Source organism: Zalophus californianus, chromosome 13 (assembly GCF_009762305.2).
Source record: "Zalophus californianus isolate mZalCal1 chromosome 13, mZalCal1.pri.v2, whole genome shotgun sequence".
In the NCBI taxonomy this organism is placed as follows: domain Eukaryota; kingdom Metazoa; phylum Chordata; class Mammalia; order Carnivora; family Otariidae; genus Zalophus; species Zalophus californianus.
Genome location: NC_045607.1, coordinates 86,355,525 through 86,367,632, shown reverse-complemented (window position 1 = coordinate 86,367,632; position 12,108 = coordinate 86,355,525). Strand labels below are relative to the sequence as shown.

General features: G+C 44.1%; 1 protein-coding gene across 6 annotated transcripts in view; it reads right to left on the bottom strand.

Annotated features, from left to right (window-relative positions):
* The window catches only part of SMARCA2 (SWI/SNF related, matrix associated, actin dependent regulator of chromatin, subfamily a, member 2), a 177,221-nt gene that overhangs the window by 124,428 nt on the left and 40,685 nt on the right, over positions 1-12,108 (bottom strand). For all 6 annotated transcript variants that reach the window (XM_027614886.2, XM_027614889.2, XM_027614890.2 and 3 more), the window contains 4 exons: positions 6,532-6,658; positions 4,407-4,580; positions 3,145-3,318; positions 419-589 (listed from right to left, as the gene is read on the bottom strand). In XM_027614886.2, coding sequence (XP_027470687.2) covers positions 419-589; positions 3,145-3,318; positions 4,407-4,580; positions 6,532-6,658 — 646 coding nt within the window. The remainder of the gene's footprint in view (positions 1-418; positions 590-3,144; positions 3,319-4,406; positions 4,581-6,531; positions 6,659-12,108) is intronic.

The window sequence follows — 12,108 nt, the reverse complement described above, 5'->3', positions numbered from 1 at the left end:
GAAAACCCTGGCCTGCCCACTCCCCTCAGCGCCACAGCGGGGCAGCTGAATGGAACGCACCATTTGGGCATGGCTGCCCGTCTGAACAAACAGGCTCAAGGGGGCTCTGAAAGCAACCCAAAGCCATCCCTCACACCTTCCTTGGGTTCCTTCCAACGGCACCCTGCCTTTTCTGCTCCATTTTCATGGCCCTACCGCACCAGCATTCACCTCAAGCAAACACTTATGTGTGCCCACGTTTTTTTTCCTTTTTCTATTGACCCTGTATGCTTCATTTTGAAACACGCTACGGAACAAGGAAAATACAGCCTGAACCGTTTCAGTCTCCCCCCCCCCGTCCCCCCTGCTGTTGCACGCTCACCTCCAGCATCCCGTCCGGTGCGCCTGGTTCCCTCCCTCACACCGTGAGAGCGCTCACCTTCTTCCTCCTTCTCCTCTTCTTCTTCTCCTTGGCCGCTTGGGCTTGCTTGTGCTCCCACACCAGGTTGGTCAGGTTGGCCACATACTCATCGGTCTGCTGCAGAAGGTACGCTAAACGCCTATCTTTCTTTTGATCGATCAGTTTTCTATAGCCTTCTTCATCTTCAGCCTATTAAGGAAAGAGGGACATAATCGGAGCACGGTAAAGATGGGGTGGCAACTCCAGTTTCCACTCAGCGCTCCCCATCACCGTCTGAACTCTGACTGGTGGTGAGCACAGCGAATGGAATGATCCAGGCTGCGGGAGTGACCATGCACAATCCGGGACTGGGGTGCGCCCTGGGAGGGCAATGCCTGCCCAAGTCCCAGGACACGGGCTCCATGGCGGAGTCGGGACCCAAAACCACACTATTTACCCGGTGTGGGCAAGCACTTTGACTCAGTTCTGTGTTTTTCGAGGTTTCTTTGCACACGCGCACACACACACACACACACACACACACAAAGATGTGAAAATTTGACAATTCACCATCCGAGTGTATCCTTCACTTGGAAGCATGGAAATTTTCCAGAACAACCCAAAGTGAGGAGAAGAGTATAGTCTCTCATATAACCAACACCAAGCAACCGAAATGAACTCGGGAAGACTCCTGTCACATGTCTACCCTTCCTGCAACTCCCTTGCCTGATCCCAAAATCGACTGCGGCCGATTCCAGACATACTATCGTTCCGTTCAGAAACATTTCAATAAGCATGTCTAAGGGCAAAGACTCAAAAGGGCTTTGACTAGTGTTAACTTCTCATATGTAAAAGCATTACAAACGTGGTGGTTGATAGCAAATGTCAAATCTGGGGGGATTTTTGTCACTGATCAGCACAGCATGGTGGGCCTAGGTGACTACAGGCAAGGCATTTAGCACCCGGAGTCCGATACTGCTGAGCAATAAAACAGATACAGTAATTTCCACCTCTGCCTCCCATTAAGCAACATTATGAGGTTAAATGCCATAAAAACTCTCATGTCCTCGGAGCCATTTCAGGAGAAATCTCTTTTATATGTCCCAATAAAAGGACATCTCAAAATATTTTCCCCAGTGTGACACAGGATAAAAGGGACATGTCACAAAATCCTCAAGAGGCAAGCGCACTGCAGCCGAGCTGAGGATCTTCAGTCCGGGGGCATCACTCCAGCTTCTCCCCGAGTGACGGAAGTTTTATCACTCAGTCTAGCTGCTGTCTGCCCCGTGGATGAGCACGAACCTCAAATGCTATTATAACTCTAATTGCTTTTGGTTATGGTTGATCTCACTTGAAGAAAGAGTGATAAAAAACTTCAGTTTCTCTGTTATCTGTATATTCCATCATTTAATTGCAAAAATTAATGATTTGCAAATGCCTAATCATTAGTGTCAAGCCAATCTGTTACTGAAGTTCTAATACAGTTTCTTTCCAGCTGAATCAGACAAGTTTGACTGCTTCCTGCTCAGACCATTATAAAAATGGCCTCCCTAGCTGGGTGGAAATCTTGTGGACAGTCTTCTCCTTCCCCGTCCCCTCCCCCCAAAATAGAGAGGGAGGTGGGAGAAGATGGTAAGACTTAGTGGTACCTGGACACAGAGCCTTTTAAAATATGGTGTTTACTCTCTGGAATCCAAAAAAGGTAATGAAAACAAAATGCAAACCATAATACCACCAATGAAGACAGTGTCACCTGGAATTTTCCAGAGATGTAATTAAGGGCCAAAGCTAACGATTTCATCTCCATCCCATACTCGGGCATTATGTCCCAGGTAGAAATGTGCAGTTCTCCTATCATTAGAGATCACACACGCTTTTCTAAAACCCACAGTGTGCTCTCAGGTCCAATTCCAAAAATGAATGGTCAATAAAACCAGACTCCCAGGCCAAAGATGTAAACTGATCCCTTCTGTATGTATCTACCCATTAAAAAATAACAGCACAAAGGTAATGATCCATGAATAGCCTTTGACAATAATACAGCCATAACCAAACAAGTAACATTCCAAAGTTAACTTAAAAATCACTTATTACACTAGAAGGGAGAAATTTCTACCATTAAAAAAAAAAAGGGGGGGCGCCTGGGTGGCTCAGATGGTTAAGCGTCTGCCTTCGGCTCAGGTCATGATCCCAGGGTCCTGGGATCGAGTCCCGCATCAGGCTCCCTGCTCCTTGGGAGCCTGCTTCTCCCTCTGCCTCTCTCTCACTCTCTCTCTCTCTGTCTCTCATGAATAAATAAATAAAATCTTTAAAAAAAAAGGGGGGTAAGCACCAGCGGCTTCAAGAAACAGACCTTCTTCGAGTCCAAGACACAAGTTAATGACACATTCGCTCAAAACAACTGTGTCATTAGTCTCAAAGTGGCAATATTTTGAAAAGAACGAGCATATCCATCCTTCTAGATCTGGTTGTTTAACCTCCTGTGAACTGGGGTACCTGCCTTGATGGGAGAAGCCATATTCCACGCAGCAAGGCCACCCCAGGACATGGAGATATTATATACTCATCAGCTGTGGCCCTGGGTTTGTGGCATGCATCGTTCAGGAAGGAGATGTTTTTACTCCATCCATATGAAGTTCAAAGGGGCGTGTTCATATATTTGATAAGCCGCTTTTACCCACTCTTGAGATGGCATATTTAACATTCTCAATACAGGTGCACGCCGGAACCCCACTGCCCGGGGTCCCCGCAGGTGAGCCCCTTACCATCAGTCTCCGCATTCTTTCCTTTTCAATCCGCTCCGTCTCTTTTTTCTGCTCTCTTTCAGTGTTGGCGTGCCAAGTTGCCACTGCTTTGGATAGCTTCTGGATCTTCCCGGCCACAGACCGATGGTACTCCTTAAAATCTTTTGCATGCTGCAAAATGCTGTTCAGGTATTCCTACAGGCCCCGAAGGGAGGAGGGAAAAGGATACTTAAAATCTACTTCCCAGTGTCATCCGAGGTTCCCGCGGAGCCCAAGAAAACGCTTAGGGAGCCTTTCACAACAGCAGAAGACTAGGATCTTCTGTGGGGCAGGTGCCCTGGGATGTCTCTTGGTAGCTGAGCTGTGGGCTTTGGGGCTAGTGGGAAGAACAGCCGCTCACAGGCACCAGCTTGTGGAAGGGAAGCCTCTAGGACCTCAAAGATATAGGGCCTCGTGAAAACAGCAAGATCAAGGACTGACAGATGCCTGCAAAACGGGCAAGGATAGAATTGAAAGCAAATCACCCTCCAGTCAACCCAAGGTAGGCGGATATTTCCAGGGAGAACCAGGTTATAAAAGCAATGCCCTGTCTGCTCTAACTCAAATGCCTCAGCACCATGATTTGCCACCCCTCCACCTTATTTGGATCGACTTTTGAAAGACAGGAGAGGAAACGTGTACCAACGGACAGCTAACATCTTTCAAAATGAAACTAACGCCGGGCCTTAATTTAAGCACAGGAAAACAAACACAATGTCTAGGATTGTCATGCAAAATCAAACCCTCCATCAAACTACTTCCAAATGCCTAGAAAGGAATGTTTTAAAATATCTGCCCCTATGAAACCTCCAACTGGGCCCTGGAAAAGCCCAGGAGACTGTATTTATATTTGCTATAAAAATAACCATGTGCTTTCTTCTTTCCTTTTCCAAGTTCCTGCTCCTGAGGATTTGGCCCCTGGCAACTCTCCCGTGCCCATCCGGCGGGCAGCTGCGGGTGGGATGGTGAAGAAGGTACCTGCCTGGTATCCAGAAAGCAGGGTCCCCCATCTCATCCCCGCCACAGGAGGCCAGGGGCAGGCCGCCCATGTCCCTGGCGTGGCCTGTTTTTACCCCCCGCCTGTTCCATGGGGCAGTCTGCCCACGGGAGCTCCCGGGAGGCTTTCTGCTCTGCGATGTTCCCACCGTGCACCCCAGTTCATTCTCCAGGCCTCCAGACCCCTCCTGAGGGCTCAGTCGGGGCGTCTCTGCCAGCGTGGGGGTGCACAGCCCAGGCCTCGGTACCTGGTGCTTCTGCCGACGCTTCCTCTCCTGCTCGATCTTCTGTTGCTTCTCCAGTTTCTCCGTCATGCGGGCCTCCCGCAGCGTCTGGCGCTTACTCCGTTTGTAGGCTTTGGAGTTGAGGGCTGTCTCCAGCGTGGTATCCCGTCGCATGCAGGCCACCACCTCCTGTCTCAGCTGTGTGTGGGGTGGGGGGAGAGTGGTTGGAGAGCCTTGCCAGATGCAAGGCCTGGTTCCTGGGCCCTGCCCTGCCCTAGCTCCCGGTCAGTGAGGGCACACGGGGGGCTCTAGAAGGTGCACCACCAGAGCGGACCTTTCTGTAAACCAAGGGACTAAACCGTGCCAAATCTATGTGGTGTTTTCAAAGATGGCATAAGTTTTCTTTCCAAGCCATTCAGATTAAGGAAACAGAACAAAACAAGACAAAAAAAAACAAAAAAACAAAAAAACAAAACAAAACAAACAAACAAACAAAAAAACCCAGCACCATGACACTGAAAAAAAGCCAACATTGTCTTGGGGTTTTAAATAAATTCATTCATCCCGCTTAATTATTCTAATGATATTAATTAGTTAAAGAGCTTTTGAAATATTTTACTTCATTTTAAGTGCCATACTAACATTCTCTTTGTGTCTAGAGGTGAAGTTTAATGATCTCTGCAAAAAAGAGTGGAAAAATGACTTCCTGTTCACGTACAGTAGCAGCAGGTACTCAAACACTGTTAATGCAATGTTCATTCTCATACGAAAGATGGGAGATCCTGGCATTGGCTTCCTCCCACTACCACTGAGGATATCCGTCAAGATGTTTAGGTTTCACACTGTACCATGGACTTCCCTTAGATTATCATCAATGTGATGTCTTATCCATGTCGGACGTTATATGGTGGTAGCCGGGGGTTGGGGTTGGGAATATATATTAAAATAGGAATTCGACTGAACCTCAAATCAGCATCAACTAGAGTTAGTTCACCGGGAAACTCCATAGATCATGGATTTTTCCACAATATCAAGGAAAAAATCAGAAACTGGTAAGAGTCCAGCATAGTGAAGCGAATCTGAATATAATCTCATTTGTGAAAATCTACTTGGTTATTAATCATTTAACAATACTGGATCAAGCACTCTATCAATGCATGGTAGGACGTCGCCCGTAAGAAAGGAAGTCAACGGGACTCAGAGGCTTTTATCTTCTTTCTTTTACTCCCACAGAGTGTGGCCAGCTAGTTCCCCACCACCATGGATGTCCTCTTGCGACATTATAACCAAGAGGGCAAGTGTACTCCCAGGTTCATAGGACAGAGGCAAGTGGGGTGGCTTTGCGATTTCAGTCACATCCTGCAACAGACCGAGTCATGCAAATTCCTTTCATTCATTAATAATTCATTTTGCACCCCCCGAGACTTTCACCAAGTCAACCCACCGGCCTGAGGAATACGCGCTCCTCTTCCCCTTTGGCTAAATGAGGCAGTGTGCAGACCAGGAGACCGGCACCTTTTGGGTCCACAAAGCCAAACTCACCAACGTAAAAATTAGTGCTCCTTTGTTTCCCTAGTAATTTAGCAACGATAAAATAGATCATCATGCTAGCACTGATTCATCACTAACTACTAAGAACCAGAGCAAGAAGAAGAGATGGTCGTCCACTGATCAGTCACCACGTGGGGGTGTGATGGGGACAAACAGTTTTATGTGTTTCTGTAAATGATGACTTATTCATTTAGCAGAGTGGCTATCGTATTTGTTAAGATCACTTTCATCGTCATGGCTAGGATTTTACATTTGTGTTTACAAAAGAGGCTCTGATCCTGCTCTCCCACCTTCTTGTTTTTCTTTGCACTCGTAAAGGCAAGCTATCCCATTTGTGCTCGAGGTTTCATCCATGGTAAGAAAATGCCATTACTCTGACTTCGGAAACCATAATATGGAAGGAAAAAAAATGTCTCTGATATACAGAAGCAAAAGATATATATGTATAGAATAATAAGCAATTCATCTTCATTACTTTTAGCTCTACGCGGCTGGTCTAAAAGATATACTATTTTACTAAGTTTATATCTTTCTAACAATATTGAACAGACTTACATTTATTTCCTACATCTCAGATTCACTGGGGAAAAGGTATTACCTGACGCTGGAAATTGAGTAACCGAAGTGCTTTCAGTTCCACAGTTGCTTTGGTTCGTAAATCTGGTGGCAAAGAGCCAGGCAGATTTTCCAGTTCTTGTATCCTATGAGCTATGCGAGCCTGGAGCCTAGAGGAGACGATGAAATGAGGGAAGGGAGAGGTGGAAATATGCATTACAATTTAGCCTTAATGATAAACAATAACCCTCGTGGGTCTAAGTTCCTGGCAAGACACATTCCAGACGTTGCTGGTTGGCCAATTTCTGACACCCAACTAGAGTTTCTGATGTTAAACAGAGAAAAGCTACCTTTGCATGAACGCAGACAGGTGCTACGTGTTACCGAACACTCTGGCCTTCTTCACTAACTTCTCTCTAACACCCAGAAGAAGAAGGGCTCATGATACATCTAGGAGGGAAGTCAAGTGCCATAGCTTGTCTGAACAGAGGGAAAACGAGAGACGGGACGGTGGGATTGGCTCCCAAACACCCAGCCAGCCAGAGCGCAGAGCTGAGACAAGAGTTTTCCTCTTAAGTTCTAGTTCTGTCCCAGGCAACTGGGCTATTTGCCCTCCTTGTCAAGATGCTGATGACAATAGCCGTTAAAGCTGAGTGAACAAGAGCAGTTTTAGGTGCTGCTGAGGCCACAGAAATCAGCCAACCCAAAACATTCAGAGAGAGCCCTGCCAACCACAACCACTTCCTCTATGAGCAGTGCTTGTCTGAGAAAAGAAGAGGCAAATTGGGCATTTTTAAAAATCAGGCTTGGCGCAGCAGGAGATGGTAAAGTAACAGTGTTTAAAAAGTACGAATTTCTAGAAAAGGATTGCAGGGGATTCTCATCCCAGACAGCCTCAAAAATATAACTGCAGGCCCTTCTTCATAATAAAGGCAGATGAGAAAAGAAAAGACATCCCACTTTCTTCACTCAGTTGGGATACTTTTACTGTTACCCATATAAACTGGCTCCAGAGTTCGCCTGGATCCTATCCTTACAAATAATTACACGCCACTTAAATCTATTTTTAGAACTACCTCCCTCCAAATTTGGGGCAGGAGTGTCTTGGAATAGATTTCATGAAGAACAGTAAAAGGTAGTAAGTTAAATTAAGTTAACATTAACTACCCTAAGGTGTAACTAATGCACAATTTTCTTTAATTCTTCCTCCCTCCCTCTCTCCTTCTGTCTCTGTCACACGCACGCGCACACGCGCACACACGCACCCCTACAAGGTAAATGCTAATAATGGTCCCATCTTACTGATGAGAAAATTCAGGTTTGGAGATAGCAAGAAACAGGCAGACTTCACAGAGCTAGTGATTCGCCTGATGCCTGCAGTGACACCGTAGATAATTAATACACATTTCCTAACTGCCGCTTTCCTGGACCTCAACTCTAAAAGATGATAATTAAAGATTTTTGTAAAAATTCATATTATGCAGGGCGCCTGGCTGGCTTAGTCAGTGGAGCATGCAACTCTTGATCTCACGGTTGTGAGTTCAAGCCCCATGTTGGGTGTAGAAATTACTTAAAAAGTAAAATCTTAAAAAAAAAAAAGAAAAAGTAAAATAAATAAATAAATAAATAAATAAATAAATAAATAAATGCAAATCCGTATTATGGTTTTGTCAGCCTTTATGATGCTCTGTGTTAACATGAAAAAGTAATATCTTGTCTTACCTAGATGTCACAAAATATCTTTTTTTAAAAGATTTTATTTATTTATTTGAGAGAAAGAATGAGAGAGAGAGAGCACATGAGAGGGGGGAGGGTCAGAGGGAGAAGCAGACTCCCCGCCGAGCAGGGAGCCCGATGCGGGACTCGATCCCAGGACCCCGGGATCATGACCTGAGCTGAAGGCAGTCGCCCAACCAACTGAGCCACCCAGGCGCCCGATGTCACAAAATATCTTAATACTTCATTTGGCCCGAATATCAAAATGAGTGCTTTAGAAACAACAACAACAACAACAAAACCAAACTTACAGCTGTCTGCTCTGGTAGAGAAGGAAATGTCATTTTTTTCAAAACTTCGAAAATGATAGTAAGAGACACGCATATTTTTTTCACTGACTTCACTGGAAACACTATTATGACAGATTCCTACCTTATTTGGTACACACATGTTATTAATTCTGATTTACTGAATGATTTATCGTCATAATGTGCTATTAGGGGTACTCTCATTGTTATCACACTGTTATTTCAGCTGTAGATACCAACACAAGCAATCACACCTTTAAGTGGTTTAACTGTGCAACAGACTAAACATTTGTGAGCGCAAACAACAATAAGAAACTTCCATCAGTTTTGAAATAGAAAAATAAAATAAATAAAAAATAATAAACTTCCACCATTTTACTCTTTTGATCAAATTGTTCAGGCTTACCCAACATTCTTTCACATTTCTATTACTATTGATACTCATGGGATGATGATCATGGATTTTTTTATTTTTCACTGTAGGAACAAAGGTCCATTTCATTTGTCCAATTCAATTTTTTAAATAGCGACACAGCCAAAAATCTCCAAATATAGCCAAAGATGATGCATCTTAAGTACAATACTGACAGAAAAACCTATTATGTTTTTTTTCAAATATGTAATTTAAACGAGAAAAAAAAACCCTAAATAGAACAACTTTACTCATGTAGAAGGAAAGCCGTACTATAGGAAAAATAAATATTACAGCAGGGTAGATGAGGGCCATTGATTTGGTCATGCTACTTCCTTGGTTCTAGATTTACCGCAGACCTTTTTCATTTGAATATCCCAGAACTCCAATCATCCCTTGATATTCTGGTTTTCTCTCTTTGACAAAGTGGGTCAGGTGTGAAATTAGAGGCATAGCTGCTTTTCCTTAATCTTCTAAAGGTCTGTGGAAATAGGACTAAACAAATAATCTTCAGACAACGGGGCTGAGAGTATAGAGATTAAATCACACAGACTGGGTGGGGATGGAGGGAGGCAGGGAGGCGGGGACTGGGGGCAGATGGAGCCTCAGAGTAGGTGGGGAGCCGGTGTGTGTGTGTGTGGGGGGGCACTTCTTCCCAAAATGTCTGCTTCTCCAAAGGGCCTAGTAATTTGTCAGTGAATCTCAGCTTCCCCGGCACAAAAGAATCCTTTTACGAAAGGGAGGCAAGAAGTGCAAAGTGCAAACATTTGAACTCTAGAATAGGAAAGGGAGATTCCAGAGTAAAATTATATGCATTCGATTCAGTACATGGTGGGTGGGTAGCGAGGGTATAGGAGGGGCTCCTTTAATGTAGGAAATTTTATCTCCTTGCGGTGGTTGTTGTCATTGTTAATAGAAATCCTCATTTTAAATAATGCTCCTCTCCAGACAATTTCATCTCCCCATCAACGGGATTCAGCAGGTAGTCCGATAAAGAGATTCAGGATTCTAAACTTCCAGAAACAACAACACAAGCAATACTGCATAACTGCAGGAGACTCATTTAGTGTCCTCACGAGCACAGAAAATTGAAGCAGAATTAGGTCACTCAGGTTTTTCATACAGATTGAACAGTAAATCAAGAGGGGTTACTGTTCCGGCAAGAAAAAGAGTTCCATTAAAGGTAACAGAATATTTGTTCAGGTCCAGAGGAGAAGTTTATGATTCCTGTAGGAGAGTTATTTGAACAGAAAATGACACTGGTACATTTTGTTCCTTCAAGAAGCTGAGTGACACTTAAAAAAAAAAAGAGAGAGAGAGAGAGAGGGAGAGGGAGGGAGAGGGAGACTGACTTTTTGTAACTCTGCTTATAAAATGGCCCTTGGTAATTTTTTTTTTTTTTTTTTTTTTTTTTTTTTTTTAATTTTTTATTGTTATGTTAATCACCATATATTACATCATTAGTTTTTGGTGCAGTGTTCCATGATTCATTGTTTGTTCATAACACCCAGTGCTCCATGCAGAACGTGCCCTCCTCAATACCCATCACCAGGCTAACCCATCCCCCTACCCCCCTCCCCTCTAGAACCCTCAGTTTGTTTTTCAGAGTCCATCATCTCTCATGGTTCGTCTCCCCCTCTGACATACTCCCCTTTTCTTCCTCTCCTGTTATCTTCTTCTTTTTCTTTTTTCTTAAAATATGTTGCATTATTTGTTTCAGAAGTACAGATCTGTGATTCAACAGTCTTGCACAATTCACAGCGCTCACCGTAGCACATACCCTCCCCAATGTCCATCACCCAGCCACCCCATCCCTCCCACCCCCCAACCACTCCAGTAACACTCAGTTTCTTTCCTGAGATTAAGAATTCCTCATATCAGTGAGGTCATGTGATACATGTCTTTCTCTGATTGACTTATTTCACTCAGCATAACACCCTCCAGTTCCATCCACGTCGTTGCAAATGGCAAGATCTCATTCCTTTTGATGGCTGCATAATATTCCATTGTGTATATATACCACATCTTCTTTATCCATTCATCTGTCGATGGGCATCTTGGCTCTTTCCACAGTTTGGCTATGGTGGACATTGCTGCTATAAACATTGGGGTACATGTACCCCTTCGGGTCCCTACATTTGTATCTTTGTGGTAAATACCCAGTAGTGCAATTGCTGGATCGAACGGTAGCTCTAATTTCAACTGTTTGAGGAACCTCCATACTGTTTTCCAGAGGGGTTGCACCAGCTTGCATTCCCACCAACAGTGTAGGAGGGTTCCCCTTTCTCCACATCCCCGCCAACATCTGTCGTTCCCTGACTTGTTAATTTTAGCCATTCTGACGGGTGTGAGGTGGTATCTCATTGAGGTTTTGATTTGGATTTCCCTGATGCCAAGCGATGTTGAGCACTTTTTCATGTGCCTGTTGGCCATTTGGATGTCTTCTTTGGAGAAATGTCTGTTCATGTCTTCTGCCCATTTCTTGATTGGATTATTTGTTCTTTGAGTGTTGAGTTTGATAAGTTCTTTATAGATTTTGGATACTAGCCCTTTATCTGATACGTCATTTGCAAATATTTTCTCCCATTCTGTCGGTTGTCTTTTGGTTTTGTGGACTGTTTCTTTTGCTGTGCAGAAGCTTTTTATCTTGATGAAATCCCAATAGTTCATTTTTGCCCTGGCTTCCCGTGCCTTTGGCGATGTTTCTAGGAAGAAGTTGCTGCGGCTAAGGTCGAAAAGGTTGCTACCTGTGTTCTCCTTTAGGATTTGGATGGACTCCTGTCTCACGTTTAAGTCTTTCAACCATTTGGAGTCTATTTTTGTGTGTGGTGTAAGGAAATGGTCCAGTTTCATTCTTCTGCATGTGGCTGTCCAATTTTCCCAACACCATTTGTTGAAGAGACTGTCTTTTTGCCATTGGACATTCTTTCCTGCTTTGTCAAAAATAAGTTGACCATAGAGTTGAGGGTCCATTTCTGGGCTCTCAATTCTGTTCCATTGATCTATGTGTCTGTTTTTGTGCCAGTACCATACTGTCTTGATGATGACAGCTTTGTAATAGAGCTGGAAGTCCGGAATTGTGATGCCACCAGCTTTGCTTTTCTTTTTCAGTATTCCTCTGGCTATTCTGGGTCTCTTCTGGTTCCATACAAATTTTAGGATTATTTGTTCCATTTCTTTGAAA